A 17,891-nucleotide genomic window follows, 5' to 3' on the forward strand; every position below is an offset into this window, starting at 1 on the left:
ATGTATAAATGGAAACCAGAAAGCAAATTAATCAATGCTATAAAATATTTAGCAATAACATTAGAATAGATAAGAGATTGTAGTTTTTTATGACAAGAAATCTTTCTGAAACCTATCAAAATCTCTTAGCAAATTCCTTGAAGAGCTATAGATAGGAGGTATAACTTCATAGATGAGAAAGACATATTTTTGATCTAGACAAGGTTTTGAATCAACTCAACATAATACCTAAGAATGATGATGTTGGAAGAAGTTTTCCTCCTTTTAATCCTTCTAATCCAAATATTCACTCCATGCAAAAACTCATTAGACGGGGAGCTGACATTTTCCAAAGCAAAAGGGTTGATGCCCACTAAAAGAACCCTAATTCAGTTGAAGACAACCTTGCCTTTCTTTCTATCCACTTTTCTCCGAACAGTAGAAGTTCATCCTCTCTCTCTCTGTGTTCTCAGAATGAAGTCCCCTATTGAAAGTAAGGATTCAAATTTGAAGCTAGGAAGAAATAATTTGGGGTGGATTTAAGGATATATATACAAACTAAATAGATTTATTCGCAATTCCATGGGGTTACATTGGATATGCACGACTTTTTCTTACCAACATGTAGTGAAGTGGCTTGCGTAATCTGTAATGCGGACTAACAAACTCAACCCTGATATCCTAAGGCAACTGACGTTTGAATAGATGAAATAAATTGAAATTTTATTCTATCTATGAGATCTCATTCTATCCTAATACTTTTAATGAGTTTTGGTCCATATACAATTATACATACACTTACAACAAACCTATTGTTTATAACACTATAGAAACAATTTAAAATTACAAGAATCAAAATCAAAATTTGATCAAATTGTATTAAAGCATATAATTATAATTTTAATATTAAAATAATTACTATAGAAAATAATAAATTCTAAACTACAATAACAATGATAATAAAATAATGAGAAAATTGGAGATAAATCTCTGTTTGAAAAATTAATTGGGTAATGGTGCATGAAACATTTAGGTCCTTAAATATAATTAATTGTAGTGAGAGAAAGACCAAATTGCACTGATTGCATACTATTGATTCAAAATTCCATATGACTGATTCTAATTGTATATTGAGGATGCCCAATTAGGTATGGATTTTATTATATATTACGGATCCTAATTGCATATTATTTATCTAAACTTGCATATTGCTAATTCTAATTGCATATTATAAATATCTAGTTGTATATGAGATTTTATTACATATCACAGATCTTAATTTTTGCATATCATTGGTCTAAAGTTTCATATTGGTAATTCTAATTCCATATGTGGATGCTTAGTTACATATAAGACTTTATTGCATATCACGGATGCTAATTACATATTATCAACCCAAAGTTACATATGACTAATTTTAATTGCATATTACCTATGCTTAGGTGCATATGAGATATTATTGCACATCACGGATACTAATTACATATTGCCAATCCAAAGTTGCATATGACTTGTTTTAATTGCATATTATCAATGCCTAGTTGCATATAAAACCTTATTGCATATCACAATCCTAATTGCATATATACATATTACTATTTACATGAACGAATTCCTCTAAACTACTCACAAATAAACTCTTATCTAAAATTTCACCAAAAAAATTCTTGTATACAAATTAGCACTATGAAAGGTGATTTGCATGTTATGGGAAAGTATTTACATATTAGGGAGATGATTTGCATATTATGAAAGATACTTGCATATTGTAGACCCCACTTGCAAGAACATAAGAATCCATATACAAGTAAGCATCTTATATATGCAAGTTAAAATGTATCATATATAATTAGTATTCATATTATGCGTTAACATGCAATAAAAACTCATACAAATAGGAATCCGTCATATATAATTAACATTTGCTTGGGCAATATAGTCTCTTTTTCGTACACTTATTGATGTTTGAGGAGCCCACGATATTATATTTATTACAGGTCTTATTTTTCAATTAACTTGTCATGGGAAATTTTTAACGAATTTTCCCCGAAATAATGTTTAAAAAGAAAAAAATTTGGACTGGAAGAGTGACGGAGTGAGTGTGACTGTGAGCTCAGCATGGCGAGCGCCGCAAGGGCGGGTGACACTATCTACTGTGAAATACAAATACTTCCGCGAGGACCGTCCGATATATAGACACGTCATTGATCCGCGTGAATTCGTATTTTCAACGGCTGAGATCAGTGTTGCAGAGCTCCAGAGGGAAACCCCGGGAGAGGGTGGGATCTTCCTGGTCTTCTCTACTATTCCAATGCGCTCGATTTTCTTCATAAATTTTGCTTTTTCAGAAAATTGAAGAATTGTCTTGAGAAAAGCATTTTTCTGAGTGGGGATTCTGAAGATGGAGTCCACTTTGGAATTGAAGGAGCATGTGGAGGAAAATGATGAAGTGGTGTTGAATCGACAGAATGAGGACTATGACGTCTTGGATGAAGAGGAAGATGAGGATGATGACGAGGACGACGAAGATGATGATGATGATGATGATGATGAAGAGGAGGAGGAGGAGGATGACGATGATGAGGATGAGGCTGAGGATGACGACGATGAGGCTCCTGATGGCGAAGATGATGAAGAAGACGATGAGGAAGAAGCCACTGGCGAGCGCGGCGGTGATGCCGACGATTCCGACGATGACAACGACGACGATGACGAGGAGGAGGGAGACGAAGAGGTAACTGGATTTTGCTTCATTATCAGTGCATAATTTTTTTTAGGAAATAGTTAACAATTCGGGGGCTTTTCTAAATCTGGAATTGAAGCTACTTCCTGATTTTTTGCCTAATTTGTACATTTTTTCCTTTTTCCTTTTGCACTGCATTTTTCCCCTTCGGGATGGGTGGGAAGTCTGCCGTGTCCTTATCCTCAATCAGTTCGATTACAATGGCATTATATGGGTAATTCGGGAGAGAGTTTATATATAGCGTAGTTAATCTGAATCTTCTAACTTTGATACCATTATTCAATTCTTGATTGACGCATTGTTCTTAGTTTATAAATCACATGTGTTTCCTTAAATCCTCATTGTTCACTTAATATGTCCTTGATTTCATGTTTCATAGTTCTCTCAGAATATGAGATCACTTTTGCACGACAGACCAAAAAGAGAATCTGGCTTTAGTTGTCGACCAAATGAAGTTAAAGAAACTTGATTTAATCTATGAAAATGTTATGATGTCTATAGTGCACTTCTGGTTTAGGTGGCAGTGGTATTGTTTTGTCCTCAATATCCAGATTCATCAAAAGTTGATAACAAAATCCGTCCGTCAATTCAGTTATGTAATGGTGTTGGCCCTGTAGAGTCATGGTTACTTTCCACTTAACTGAATATAATGTCTCATCAAATCTCTAGTTAGTCTAGGAAAACCTTTCAACGCTTTTAGATGGGTAAAGAAAAAGCTCCCCAATTCCCATAGTTACATAATTTTTGTGTGATGTTAAGCGCTTAATATTTGACAACCTACCCTCGCTTCAGTGCCTACTAGAAGCTTAAATATTTCATGAAGCCTGAGAACGGATCCGTGTGTTTTTTGTCAAATTCACTGTTCAGATGGTTTAGTGAATGGATGGTTCGTAATTAGGCATTCCTTGCAGGCTCTAGTATGATTCATATGATTTACGTCGACAAAACCATCGTAGAATATCTCTGGTAAGGAATCTTAATGCATTAGATATTTGGATAATCTAAATCTGAATGCCACGTCACCAATCCAACCTGGCAGCTTGACTGGATTTGATGCACAGATGGGTTGAACCTGTATGAGCGATATGTAACATGTAGCTGTTAACTAAATCATTTTGTGTAGTGACTGGTGTTTCACTTATTTACGTTACATTATGGATTAAATTTTCTCATATAATGGGAGGGACTTAAAATGTCTATGCTGTGACTCTATTCCCTCATCATGGAGTTCTTGAATTTTGGTGTTGGGGGGATAGAGAGAGTTTATCACTTTGTCTGACACTGTTCCTTTTCAACCTTTGACCCGTACTTCTTAATTAACGACAATATTCATGACGAGTAAATTCTCTATCCATGTGAGTCATTGTTTTTATTTTTATAGATCCCCAATCAGTAAGTTGATTTGATTGGCTGCCCAATTCATTCTTATTTTCTTATTTCATTTTTTTGGTGAAAGATTTTCTCATTTTCTTATTTTATCTGATAAGTAAACATGTTTACTTGAAACTGATGCATATGATGCTAATAGTTGATGAATTTTTACTCATTACATTTACAATTTTTGATGGAGTATTATTAAATATCATGAAATCTGAGTCTTACAATTCCTCATTATATTATCTCTAATTTACTTGCCCCTGGTGATGAAGTGTGCCATAAATTTAGTTTGTCTACATTTGTTTTGCTGCTTCAATGTTGTATTGTTAGCCGTCACTGTCTTGCTTCATTTAAGGTTAACTAGTCTCATGCATAAAACTTGTAGGAGGATTTGGGAACAGAGTACCTCATTCGTCCGGTAGCTACTGCTGAGGAAGAGGAAGCATCTAGTGATTTTGAACCAGTAGAGAATGGTGAGGATGAAGATGAAGCTGAAGATGATGAAGATGAGAAAGCTGAAGCTCCATCAAAAAGAAAGAGGTCAGATAAAGATGACTCAGATGAGGATGATGGTGGAGAAGATGATGAGAGACCCTCTAAGCGATAGAGTGGGGTCCGTTCTTATTTTGTGGGACTTCAACAGATCACAGATAGGTCGATTTCTCACTCTTGTTTTTACCACTTCTTCAAAGAAAGGATAGAATGGGGGAATTGGTTTTCACTCCTTTGTACTATTATGGTTTAGCGCATTGCTAGGGTAGCTTGTTTCATCTGATGGGTACACTTGTCAAGGGTAGTTTATGGGAAGCCACTTTTAAAAGGTTGGTCCAAATTTGTTGGAGCCTAGAACTTAATTTGTCTATGGGTTCCTTTGTGGGCTTTTATTAAGGGTTTCTTGTGCACTTCAATTTCGGATGTTCTGGAAATGTTGGTAGATCCTGCATGGTTTTATTTTCTATTGTTGATCTTACCATGATTCTAAATCTTAGATCGAGTATGTATGTATGTAAATGATTTGATAACTTTAAAAGAAATATTAGGTTTAAAATTATAGAAATAAAAATAATTAATGTATTATTGAAAAAATTTGTACAAAAAACACTTAAATTAGATGTATACAATGAATAAAAATATAAATATGTGTAAATATAAAATTGTAAAATAATATTGATAATTTAAAATTAAAAATATTATAAAAACATATTAAAAATTATTTTCATTGAAAAAAAGCCTATTTGAAGAAAATTAATTTTTAGAAGTTTTAAAATCTGACTTCTAACCTTACTGATTTTTGGGATTTAAAGGGACATCAATGTTATAAACTTAGGGTCCGTTTGGATCAGCGATTGAAAAAGTAACTTATTGAAAAAGTAGCTTATGGAGAAGTGAAATTAAGTAAAAGTTAAATTGGATAAGCTGAATTGTGTTTGGATTGGAATTCAGAAAAGCTAGTTTGTAAAAGTGAGATTGATAAAAAATTGTTTGGATTATAGTTGAGTAAAAGTAAGTTTGGTTGTAAAATGACCAAAATAAGTATGAGTTTTAATAAATAATGAAACATGATAAAAAAATAATTTCACATAATACAATGAAATTAAAATAATTTAATATAAAGAAATCAAATTTAATGAACGAATAAATTTTAAAATTTTAGAGAAATTATATAAGATATTTTAAATATAAAGTGAAAGATGAAAAAAGATGAATTAAGATAATATAATGAAGAAGTAAAATTTAATGAGTGAATTAAAAATAAAAACTTTACAGAAATCATAAGAAATATTTTAAATATGAAGTGAAACATAATAAAAAAATAAGTTGATATAATAAATTTAAATTATTTCAAAACTAGAATGTTTATAATTATTATAAAAGATAAATTTGCTTTTTATGTAAATTTATTTTTTATGCTCCCCACCCCACAAAAAAAACGCCAACCCACCCCTCTTTCTCTCTAGAGTTGGGAATCAGGGCCAGCCCTTCAGGGCCGGCGGGCTTAAAAGGGCCGGCCCTCCAGGGCTGAAATTTTAACAATACCCCAATTTGCTAGGCCTGGCCTTTAAGCTACAGGGTGAGGGCCGACCCGCGGGCTTTTGGCCCGTTTAAGAAAAAATACTATTTTTTATATTTATCATATTTTTTTATAAAAATATAAAAACAAACCAATGAAATTATTAATAAAAGACACAAATATGAATAAAATTAAGTCACAAATATAAAATATCATCATATATTCATCAACATCTAAGAACATCTAAAACATTCATTAACAAGATAACAACATCTAAAAGTTTTATCTATAATACAATTGTGCAATAAATAAACACTATCATTAATCTTTTGAAACTTCATCATCACTATAATTAATTACTTTTTTTCATAAGTATGCTTTTCTTTCGTAACAAAAATATCAAGTTTTTCTTCTTTATAAGAATTTTATTTTTAAATTTTACAATCTAACTATTATTTTACTTTAATATAAGAAACATTATTGTTGAAACTCATGAATTTCTAATTCAAATTATAGAATCACAAGTTATATAAGTATAAAAATATTCTATTATCAAATATATATATAGTTTAAAAATATCAACGCATATAATATAAATCAAATCATTATTAAAGTCCAAATTAACCCATTTTTTAAAAATTTAATTGGATAAATTATTGTCTAAAACTAAATTTAATTTTAAAATGATAATAATAACTAAATATTTGAAATATTATTAACAATGTAAAAAATTAATAACATTAATATTATATAAAAAAATTTAAAAAATAAAAAAAATTATAAAAGGGCTTAAAAGGCCGCGGGCCGGCCCTTTTAAGCCCTCGGCCCTCCAGGGCTAGCCCTCCAGGACTTATTTCTCATTTTAAGAGAAAAATATCAAGCCCGACCCTCATAATTTCAGGATCTAAATGGGCCGGCCCGATGGGCTCGGCCCGTTTTTCCGGCTCTATTTCTCTCTCTCCCCCCTTCTCCTTCTCCTTCCTAATGAACGAAAGCTCCCACGCCTTTTCTAAATGAAAGCTCTATAGCCCACTAGTATCACTACCTCCGACCCTTCGTTTTCTAACGTTGTTGCTTCTGATAAAAAGAGTTGAGAAAGCACGATGACACAGCAGTAGACGCGTTCACGGTGACGACGTGATGGAGCTCACGGCTGCGATGCTCTGCCTTTTGTCGATGGGAGGATAAATGAGATGCTTTCAGATATAAGAGAAAGAGAGAGAATAAAATGAAGGAGACTCCTACAAGCACGATGAAAAATCAGAAATAAGCTACTCACAGCAGCTTCTCCAATCGTGCGACTCAATCTTACTTTTCAGCCATATGTGCGATGAACCATAAGCCATGCCAAACAGGTCAAAATTACAGATCGAGCTTATGGTACCAATAAGCTACTTTTAAGCTCCACAAACGCCCTGCCAAACAGGCACTTAATAAGTTAGTCGTTGAGCGCATTGCTTATCCTCTCTAAAGGCATGGTATAAATAATACTTTTTTGATTTTTAATATAGAACTTAATTAGGAAGTTGATATTAATTTTGTATACAAGACTTGTTTTACATATTTTTCAATTTTTTTCTAAATTAATCCTAGTGATATTTTCTCAATAATAATTAAGTAGAAGTGGAAGAAAGGAATTGAAAAAGATATTTATGGTATTTTAGAAAAAACATATCATATTAACTAATTTAACTAACATTAATTTACACAAATTAGTTAATTAAGCTTTATATTAAAGACCTGAAAAATAATATAATACTTCTCCAATCCTTAATATAAGACCCATTTAACTAATTTGATTAGATTAAGAAAGTTAGATAAGTTAGTTAATTATAAGAAAAGTGATATATTTTTCCTAAAACACCATAATCATCTTTCTTAATACCTCATCTTCCTCTTCTACTTGATTGTGGTTGAAAGAGTATTTATAGGGGTAATTTAGATAAAATTGATAAATATGAGAAATGAGTCTTATATTTAGGACTAAAACCAACTCAAAAATTGGGTCCTATATTAAAGATCGGAGGACTACCTTGTCATGAATATTAAAGAGTGTGTAGTTGTACATCTCCTTTTTTTTTTTTTCATCTTTTCCAAGTAACTCCCACTATTGCTCTACTATTTCATTAATCTTATAAACTCAGCTCCCACTCAATTTCATGAAATTTATATCTTCTTAATGTTCCACTATTTTACATTTAATATTATGAGACTTTTGAGTTGTGAAACTGTATTTACAAATATATGGCTTGTATTATGTACTTGAGACCTTGGAAGTGAATGGGAAATATTCTCACAATCACTGATCTCTTCTCTCCAATTTTTCACTCTTCTCTACAATTCTTTTATTCTCCCGTTGAAATTTGGCTATTTGAATGCTATAAATAATACAATCCTGAAGGCTAATATTTCAAATATCTTATATTATGAGAAATTTTCAGATCAAGTTGTGTGTGGGTTGATTCATTTTTAGCTCTTAAACCTGAACTGTACATGCTGATACTCCAAGAAAAATAAGAAATTTGTAACAAAAATTTAAGATAACATATAAATATTACTTATATTTAAAGATAATAAAAAAAATGTAAATTATTGCTTATAAAAAGAAAGGAAGGGAATGTTGTGCATTTGGGATAGCAAATGTGTACATTTGCGGCGGCAAACTGTACAGAAGCCCCAAATTGCACTTTTGAGTCTGTTGCTCCTAGCTTGAGCTTTTTTACCTTCTTCGTTTCTGGTACCTACAAAGTCAAAATAGTAATGTGTAGCATCAAGAGATTCAAGGAATCAAATCTAAGAGTAACTACAAAAACACGTCGAGCATGCAATTTTAAACCAAAGATTCATGCAGTCACACTGTTTACCAAAAAAACAATAAAATAGGCACTAATCCTCAACAATCCCAACTAAACACATCAAAAAGATATATTCAAAAGTCATTCAATCAATGATCCATTAAAAACACAGCGACAATGACACAAAAAAAAAAAGCAATAAAAAGACCATAATGGTTAAATATGTATTTAAAATAAAATTATATATACTCTTTAGGCAAGATCAAGTGGGCTGAGTAGCATACTATGTTCAATGGCAATTGCTCGATAAGTAGCCCGCCTAAAAACACCCAGTTTTTGTTCAGATTGTTTTTTTATGGTCAAGGCTAAACATTATTTCTATAGAACTCAAGCGGTACCGACAGAGATTGGATCTAACGAAAAGGATTAGTTCCTCACAACGTGACGAATTAATATTCAAATCCTAGTTAAGAGAGGTGTCCACATTTAGTACCTGACAGTATCTTGAATATGATTGTGTCCAATAGGAAGATACATATATTTTAGGGGAAAAAAAAACTCAACCGAGTAGTTTACCCAAAAAAAAAAACAAAGAACTCAAGCGGTATTATGCTAAGTGAATACTCGTAGTATCTAAACCCAACGCCTTTTTATACAAGTAAAACCATATCACAATCCTAATTTTATTTTAGTTTGTGAGCAATGGATCAAAAATTTGATTTTATTCCAAGTCAAGGATAAGTAAACTATAGCAAAGTTTTTTTTTTTGGCCAAACAAAACTATAGCAAAGTTGAAACTTTGATTAAGGCAGGTAACATTTTTTTTAATATTCAGATAACATTATTCTAATAATAGCCTACAAACTTTATCATGTCATTGATTTTTCTTTTAATTTAATTACAACATTACAGCAGAGTAATACGGATGTACCAATCATGGGAATTGGCAAGTTATCCGACATATATTTCTGACATTGCTGAGGTGACTGGATTGAGCTGGCCTGCTGCCATTTGATCACAGGAACATGCTCGTTGAATAAAATCGAATAAAATAATGCAAACCCGTTTCGCTTGCTCTCATCCACTTTCTAACCTCACAAACGACAGAGAAATTGCTTTCGAATGCCTTCTTTTTCTTTTTTTTTAATCTGTTTTATGAGCTAATGACGAGGAAAAGTTCCCATTTTTTAGCTCATGTTACTGTCTCTGGATTCGATTCCTTAACCCTTCGTTCTCTGTTCAGACCTAACCTGATAAATAAGTAATCTCTCGTCAAACGAAGAACCCTCCTGGGCTTTCGCTTTGTGGGTTTCAATTCGGTTGCTTTCTCTCGAAATCGACTTGTCTGCGTAATCCCTGTGTGGGTTTATAGCAGATTGACATGGCTCTCTCACGCTTAGCTTCTTCTTCTTCGTCTTCTCGATCCAGTCTCGTGAAACCCATCTCAGCCGCTTTATCGTTCACTTCTTCTCTCCGCCGTTCGCTTTCTTCCTCCGCTGATGACTCCACCTCGCTCACCATTGAGACCTCCCTTCCGTTCACCGCCCACAAGTGTGATCCTCCCTCACGGGCCGTCGAGACCAGTCCTAAGGAGCTCATGTCGTTTTTCCGCGACATGGCGATGATGCGACGGATGGAGATCGCTGCCGATTCTCTCTACAAGGCCAAGCTGATCAGAGGGTTCTGTCACTTGTATGATGGCCAGGAAGCAGTGGCTGTAGGTATGGAAGCTGGAATTACGAAGAAGGACTGCATAATTACAGCTTATCGCGATCATTGTATATTCCTGGGTCGCGGTGGAACCATGCTGGAGGTCTATGCGGAGCTCATGGGTCGTCAGGCTGGTTGCTCAAAAGGCAAGGGTGGGTCTATGCATTTCTATAAGAAGGAGAATGGATTTTATGGTGGTCACGGCATTGTTGGAGCTCAGATACCCCTCGGGTGTGGATTAGCTTTTGCTCAGAAATACTCGAAGGATGAGAATGTAACCTTCGCTTTGTACGGTGACGGAGCTGCAAACCAGGGACAGTTGTTCGAGGCACTTAACATGGCGGCGCTCTGGGATCTACCCGCAATATTGGTGTGCGAGAATAATCATTGTAAGTAGATTAATTGATTTAAGCAAGGCAGTTCATTTCACTGAATTCAAGTTATTTTTGTGTATCTGTGGCTTGAATTTGATCTGACGGAATTTGGTTATCAGATGGAATGGGAACTGCAGAGTGGAGGGCTGCTAAGAGTCCGGCCTACTACAAGCGTGGGGATTATGTTCCTGGATTGAAGGTTAGAATGAGCTTATGAATCATTTTTAACTTTGCTACATTGTTAATTTTGCCGGATACTTGTGTCCTTGTGATCTTTATGCTACAATTTTTTGTTTATATTTGTTATTCATTAATTAAGTTCATGTTTTTCTGATCGCCCCCATCGATAACAAGGTTGTGCTTGATTACAGAAAATATAAATGATTGGCAAGTGCTTTCATACAACTTTTGAAGTTAGAGAAACCCTTTAATCGAGGATTAAAAGAGTTTACACTGTTCAGTGAATATGTTTTCAAATCATCATTCTTGATTATTATTTGCTGAATGGTAAAATCGTGTTTTCCTCAATTTTTTATATTAAAAATGGTAAAATTGTTTTTAGAGATGCACTTCTATTTATAGCTGTAGAATGATGACGGCTTATTTCCAGCTGTGTTACGGAGGCGTCAAATTTTTTAGATGTTCATTTGCCAAAATTTAATGCAACATATGCTGCTGATGCCAGCACACAATTGTGCATTATATTTGGTCAAGCCTGTCCTCGTTGTAATTTCTCTTAATTCTGAAAACATTGGACAAATAGGTAACTGCGGTATTGTATTGTGTGATATTGTTTTTGTTTTGCTTCTTATTTGAAAATTAGTATCTTCCAAGTTTGCTCTGGTAACTTCTGAAAGTAGAAAATTATTCAATTGGCATTGACCAGCTTTTGAATGGTGTGCACTTGTGTTCTTGAATGGTGGTGCTGGTACTCTGGTGTTCTTCATTTTTGTTCTTGTTAATACTTTTGTGGAGTTCTTTTCTCTTGAAGGTTACCATTTCCAGACCTTCTTGTTTAAACCCGTAGGATTATGGTGGCTTTATGTGGTCTGAACTGTTAAGTTGATTTGGTTTTGTGAATATGTGTTTTGTTAGCTTAGTTTTAGCATGTGGGATATCAATCCATATATGGAATATTTGCATATACGTATTCAAGTGAAATTGTGTGTGCGCATGCATGCCTGGTTATGCGTATATGTGTTGTCTGGATTGAACGTATTCTTCTAAGGCTTTCTTGCTTTATACAGGTGGATGGCATGGATGTTCTTGCTGTGAAGCAGGCATGTAAATTTGCCAAAGAGCACGCTTTGAAGAATGGACCCATGGTGAGTAATATATGTGCTATTATATATCTTTAAAATTTCTTTTGAATTGGCTGACTTGTGGAGACCAGGATAGTATTAGATGCCTAAGTTCCATGTTAAGTAGCATGAGGTGCTTTTTAGGGTATCTTAACCAGTTGGTTTTCCCACCTTTTTGGGGACAGTTCTTCATCTCGCTTGAGGAGTTATCAAATTTTATTAGATCAAGTGCAATGACCACAGAGAGAGGAAGAATTCCATTGAGAGAGAGGATTTTTACCACTTTCTGTACACCTTTTCACCTTTCCCTTTTTCCCCTCTATAGAATATCCTTCTCTCACTTCTTGCCTTTCCACATCTTCCAATTCTTATAGCAAATGCGAGATGTCCTTGATGCCTTGCCTTCTACCTCGTGCCAGTTGTGCATCCATACTCACCAACTTGAAATGCTGCTTCAATGGACATTTCCAAATGATCCAAATGATGGGAATTTGTGGCATTGCTTCATCCAGTCCTATGAACCAATTGCTTCACCACAATGTCTAAGGCCATAAATGCGGAGGCATCAACCTCAGTATGCAATGAAAGCACCCATACACAAGCACGTAATCAATGCACAAGACTCACTGTTAAATTGAATCTGATTGCAAACAAACAAAGGCTTCAAACACATTTAGAAGCATGTATTATAGATTAAAGCAATGTAATCAAAGGAGGTAAGAACAATCTTGCTGAATCAGAAAAGGAAATACTAGAGGCAGAGGAAGAATTCCAGAGAGAGGATCTTCAACGCTTTCTTCTCACCCTTTTACCTTACACTTTTCCTCATCTTATAGAACAACCTTTCTCTCACTCCTTGCTTCAACCTCATGTACCGCCTGTGCGTATGAACTAACCAACTCCAAATTCTACATGGTTGTAACAGCTAGTGATTGATCATTCTGGAAACAACTACTTGCGAGGGGTTTTGACTGGTGAGGAAGTTGAGTGAAGTGTTATGGAGTGTATCCACTGGAATGCCAGTAGTGCAAGGGCGCATATTGATGGAGATTAAATAGTAGGGATGTACAATGAAATATTGAAGTGGATTGATTTTTCTACCCCAAGGAGGGTTTCCAATTTGACTTTATTATCCCTGCCAACAGAAGAAGGGGTGTTTCATTTCTAGATTAGTAATTAATAATTACTCAAATACTCAAATTACTAATTGGATGATAGTTATCTTCTAGTAAACTTTTTACACCTGGAACAATTCTTTTCATTCTTCTTCTTGGTTTTCTATATGCAAGCACTGCACATCCAGCGGACTTGGGGATGATGTGGTGTGATTTGTGTTCTTGCCTGCCCTGGGTGTTTGTTATTTGATGAACATTACTTGCCTATTAGCATAAGACGTGTTCTGGGAAATAATGGCTTTTTGTATTTTGTGTCACTGTACTACCTAGAAAATTTTTAGAAGGTAAAATATTCCATTATAAGTAAATAGGTTGTTCTGGCGCATTTTCTGGATCAATTTAACCTCCACTGCAAAAAAAGGGGGGAAATAGGAAAAGGAAAAACCTCTCCAAAAATTATGGACAGGTTAAGGTGCACTCAGCACTCTGAAATATTTTCTCTGATGCGTCCAACATTTTGAAATATTTTTTTGTGCATCTGACACTCTAAAGTATTTTTTTCAGTGCGCCCAACAGCCAAAAATATTTTTTGGTGCATCTAGCACCAACACAAAAAAAAAAAAAGGCTTCAGGATGTAATGCACCTAAGAAATACCGTGGGGTGCTAAATGCATTACAAAATATTTCAAGGTATTGGATGTACCTGAGAAAATACTTCATGATGTTGAATGCACCTTAACCCAAGTATGGACTTTACTGTCTGCTTGAGAATTCTGTTGATTGATCCCAACTGACAGCTATAATACTAGTAAGAAATGACTGATGATACGTAGTTCATGTTTCTTGAGTCAACTGAAGACACCGTCACACGAAAAGCCATTGAGAAGTTGGGCATTCTTCTGCACCTCTGTTTCAATATTACTTTTCCCTTTGAAAGATTTTGCTGAAAAGTAATTCAATGCTGTATGGCCTTGGGTAATTGGTCTAATTCTGGCAACTCATTCATTTAGAAGAATCCCTAATATATGAGAATGCATCCGTGGATCATATGTCATATTTTGGGCGTATGCGGCTTCTTTTCCCATTAGTCACCGGAAGAAAAAGATATTTATTTTCAATGACTTTGAGTTAGTTAAATTTTGATAGCCTTTGCTTTGACATCCAGCAGGGCTGGATGATGTGTATGCACTTCTCATCAATAGGCATAAAATTGACTATTATTTGGTAATTTGTCACTTCTTATTATATTATTGAAGCTTCTTTATTCAGATTCTGATTAATTTCTTCATCTCGATTGTTCTATTCAGATTCTTGAAATGGATACCTACAGGTACCATGGCCACTCTATGTCTGATCCTGGTAGCACATACCGCACGCGTGATGAGATTTCTGGCGTGAGACAGGTTTATTATACATTCCTGAATCAGGCATGCTCTTATTTTTATTATGAGGAGTTCACTTTATTCATTTCTTTGTTTTCTTTATTAATATGTTTGTAGGAGCGTGATCCAGTTGAGAGAGTAAAAAAGCTGCTAACATCACACGATATTGCTAGTGAAAAGGAACTAAAGGTGATTTAATATTAAGTTTGTATTTGTCCTTGATTAGTTGATCCTTTCCTGCATGAAATAACATATCAGAGTTGTTTTTGTGTAAATGATTCATTTTTTGGTCTCATAGTTGTCATTAAACCCTTGCAATTTTTTCTTTTTAACATAATCCATGAGCAAAACTATTCCTTATTTTGATATTGAGCATCTGGAATGTTGGACCATAATCTTTATGTAGTAGATAATTTAGGTCTTTATTTTTCCTAGCAGTTGTTTAGGAGTTCTCTCAATTTTATGAACTAGATTTCAGGCCTCATGCTTCACATGAAGTCTAAGGCAAGGCACACCGCAGACTCTTCACAACTTATAAATTATACGCTTTCCTATTAATTTTGTATTGTATATTAATATGTTGATATTTGATAGTTGACTTCCCAATCTTTTGTAGCTTCAACAATTTTTCTTCCTGGTAGATTCTAAGAATTACTTATTTGAACAGGAGTATCTAGTCTATCTTTTTATGTTGATGAAGCTAATGACGTTGAGTGCACTTTATTATTGTAGGACATTGAAAAAGAAGTCAGAAAACAAGTTGATGAAGCTATTGCTCAAGCAAAGGTGAAAAACGACATCTTTAATTGTTTCTACTCTTACATATCCGTTGAAAAACACATTAGTTATTTTCTGTATGATTTTAAGTCTGATAGTTGTTTTTTCGGATTTCCAGGAGAGTCCAATGCCTGAGCCTTCCGAACTTTTTACCAACGTATATGTTAAAGGTTATGGAGTTGAGGTATTTTATTTAATCTCTATGCATTACATATTTGTCAATAGGCCATATTGCCTTAGCGATGCCAAAATAGACATATATCTGAACTGTAAATATTCGAAGTATGTATGGTTGATTAGCTTAAGAATAGAGAAAAGAAAATGTATCCAGTTTTTTTATTCAGAAAAGACTGGATATAGTTGGACTTTATGTTCTTAGCCAGTTGAATTATCAAGGTAAGGGAAAAGATGAGATTGAAATTTTGAAGGGTGCGTAAAATTAGACTTGCTGCTGTAGTCTTATTCAAGCAATATCAGTATTTCTTTGTAGATGGTGGGTGATAGAGCCGCTACATTTTAAGATGGGGTCACATTTCTTGCTAAGACCTACGGTAGGCATCTTCTAAGGAAAATGTCTTGAGGAAGACTAACACTGCTATTCAAGAGAAATATACTATACTGCTATTCGAGAAATATACTAAGGTTTATAATCAAACAGGGAAAAAGGCTGCAGAATAGTGAGGGATTAGATGTGACTTAGGGTATGGGCAGTGTTGTAGTAGGTGAAGGTAACTTTCTGGTTTTCAAACTTCACCCCTCGTATAGAGAGAAAAGGTTCGATATTTTAAAGTGTGGTGTGAGGAGAGTTCTGGCCTCTTGAACACCAGAATCACGCCTTATGTGTGTGTGTTCTTTTTCTGCTTCACTTGCAACTGTATTGTGAGTAATTTCTGGGTGCGATACGGCCTTGGGTTTAGCTAAAATCAGTACCTGTCTCGTGGGAGTGATTGTATTTTGTCATATATTAATGTCAAACCCCAACATTTCCTTCTGTCCCTCTCCTTTTTCTTTATCCCTTTTTTTAATTTTTAATTATTTAAGTGTTGGAAAATATTTTCTGGCTCCTATCTGTGTGCTATATTTAATTTCTGCAATTGGTGTTCTGAATTTCAGGCATTTGGGGTTGATAGGAAAGAAGTTAGAGCTAGTTTGCCGTAATGTAATTGACAGTCTGACACCTTATCCAGCAAATCTCCATCCTGCTCGGCATTGTTCGTGGCCAATTGAATAAACAAAGAATAAAAGATTCTGTGGTAGAAGGTGATCTCTCTGCCGTTCATGTGAGTTTCCCCTACTCGTATAGGAAATTGATTCTTCTGTGGGTGTGGTGAGGCCATGTAATTTTGCCATGTTACTTTGGAAGAGCTAATAGCCATAACATTGCAATGACTGATAATGCTTCTCCTGCATCGGGGAGACATGCATATTTGAGGGAGCTTAATGAGCTCAACTCCCATGACAATTAATAGATCGTCACCGGATTAAGTTTCGATGAACCATTTTGTTGGGTATGTACTATGAGTTACTGATAATCTACAAGGTTTTCAAGCCTGCAAATCGCAGATAATTAATGATTATTGTGTCTCTTGTAGCTTTGATTACGTGAAGGGGATTTTTTCTTTTTTAAACTAAATTTGCTGCGCAAAAAAAAAAAAGAAAGAAAAGGGATTAAGCTAACAATACACGGATGCATAAGCAGGTTAACAATTCTTATTCGCTTGGTTTACTTATCTTTTGTCTATGGGTTCTACACTAAATGGTTCAGTCTTGGAAAAGCAAGATTGGTCCGAGGCATTTATTTTTTATAATGAAGTTAAAATGAAAGCATCATTAAATCTACACCTCCCTAACCCTAAATATTAGTTCAGGGGTGAAGCCTCTGGCGGTGACCGGATTGGTTACAGTGACGGTAGTGGGGTTGAGGACCTTGCTAAAAACTTGGTTTTAATCCGTACATCTCGGCCAAGTTGATGGGTCTACATATACTAAAATGGCTTGAAACTCTATTGGATCAGGGATATAGAAGAGTCATGCCATGTGGTGACTAGGTGGTGTTGAATCTTCTCTTGACATTTTAGCCACCGACATCTAAAGGATATCTGGAAAAAGGTTATGAACATCATCACTTGCTTCTAGTCTGTTATCTCTGAGCATGTTCTCTAGGTGAACTCTTGTGACAATGGGCTAGTTCAGAGTTCTCAACACGTATAAGGGAATTTCCTTTAAGGAAGACATTTTATTTTATTTCTTTTCTCGTACCCTTTTTAGGTGTAGGGAATTTCTCAGATATTCACGGATGTATTGAGCTTAATATTCATAGGCTTTCA

At 34.6% G+C, this 17,891-nt stretch overlaps 2 protein-coding genes across 2 annotated transcripts; both read left to right on the forward strand.

Annotated features, from left to right (window-relative positions):
- The first annotated feature begins 2,253 nt into the window (after window positions 1–2,253).
- LOC114757050 (nucleolin) lies at window positions 2,254–5,069 on the forward strand. The gene is made up of 2 exons (XM_028946047.1): window positions 2,254–2,713; window positions 4,485–5,069. Exons 1-2 carry the CDS (start codon window positions 2,381–2,383, stop codon window positions 4,704–4,706), a joined length of 555 nt encoding a protein of 184 aa, XP_028801880.1. The 5' UTR covers window positions 2,254–2,380; the 3' UTR covers window positions 4,707–5,069.
- A 5,079-nt stretch (window positions 5,070–10,148) lies between these two features.
- Window positions 10,149–17,165, forward strand: LOC114757117 (pyruvate dehydrogenase E1 component subunit alpha, mitochondrial-like). Its single transcript, XM_028946107.1, has 8 exons — window positions 10,149–11,004; window positions 11,109–11,188; window positions 12,237–12,314; window positions 14,713–14,808; window positions 14,905–14,976; window positions 15,520–15,573; window positions 15,683–15,748; window positions 16,678–17,165. Exons 1-8 carry the CDS (start codon window positions 10,287–10,289, stop codon window positions 16,720–16,722), a joined length of 1,209 nt encoding a protein of 402 aa, XP_028801940.1. The 5' UTR covers window positions 10,149–10,286; the 3' UTR covers window positions 16,723–17,165.
- Window positions 17,166–17,891: the final 726 nt, after the last annotated feature.

The sequence above is a fragment of the Neltuma alba genome, unplaced genomic scaffold (genome assembly GCF_004799145.2).
Source record: "Neltuma alba isolate B1F8T4 unplaced genomic scaffold, ASM479914v2 tig00010560_pilon, whole genome shotgun sequence".
Taxonomy (NCBI): Eukaryota; Viridiplantae; Streptophyta; class Magnoliopsida; order Fabales; family Fabaceae; genus Neltuma; species Neltuma alba.

Excerpts from the sequence above, each read along its gene's own strand:
- LOC114757117 (XM_028946107.1), top strand. The coding sequence starts at position 10,287 with ATGGCTCTCTCACGCTTAGCTTCTTCTTCTTCGTCTTCTCGATCCAGT. Across the intron at positions 14,977-15,519 it reads CTAGTGAAAAGGAACTAAAG|GACATTGAAAAAGAAGTCAG; the intron begins GTGATTTAATAT and ends TTATTATTGTAG. Across the intron at positions 15,574-15,682 it reads AAGCTATTGCTCAAGCAAAG|GAGAGTCCAATGCCTGAGCC; the intron begins GTGAAAAACGAC and ends TCGGATTTCCAG.
- LOC114757050 (XM_028946047.1), top strand. The coding sequence starts at position 2,381 with ATGGAGTCCACTTTGGAATTGAAGGAGCATGTGGAGGAAAATGATGAA. Across the intron at positions 2,714-4,484 it reads AGGAGGAGGGAGACGAAGAG|GAGGATTTGGGAACAGAGTA; the intron begins GTAACTGGATTT and ends TAAAACTTGTAG.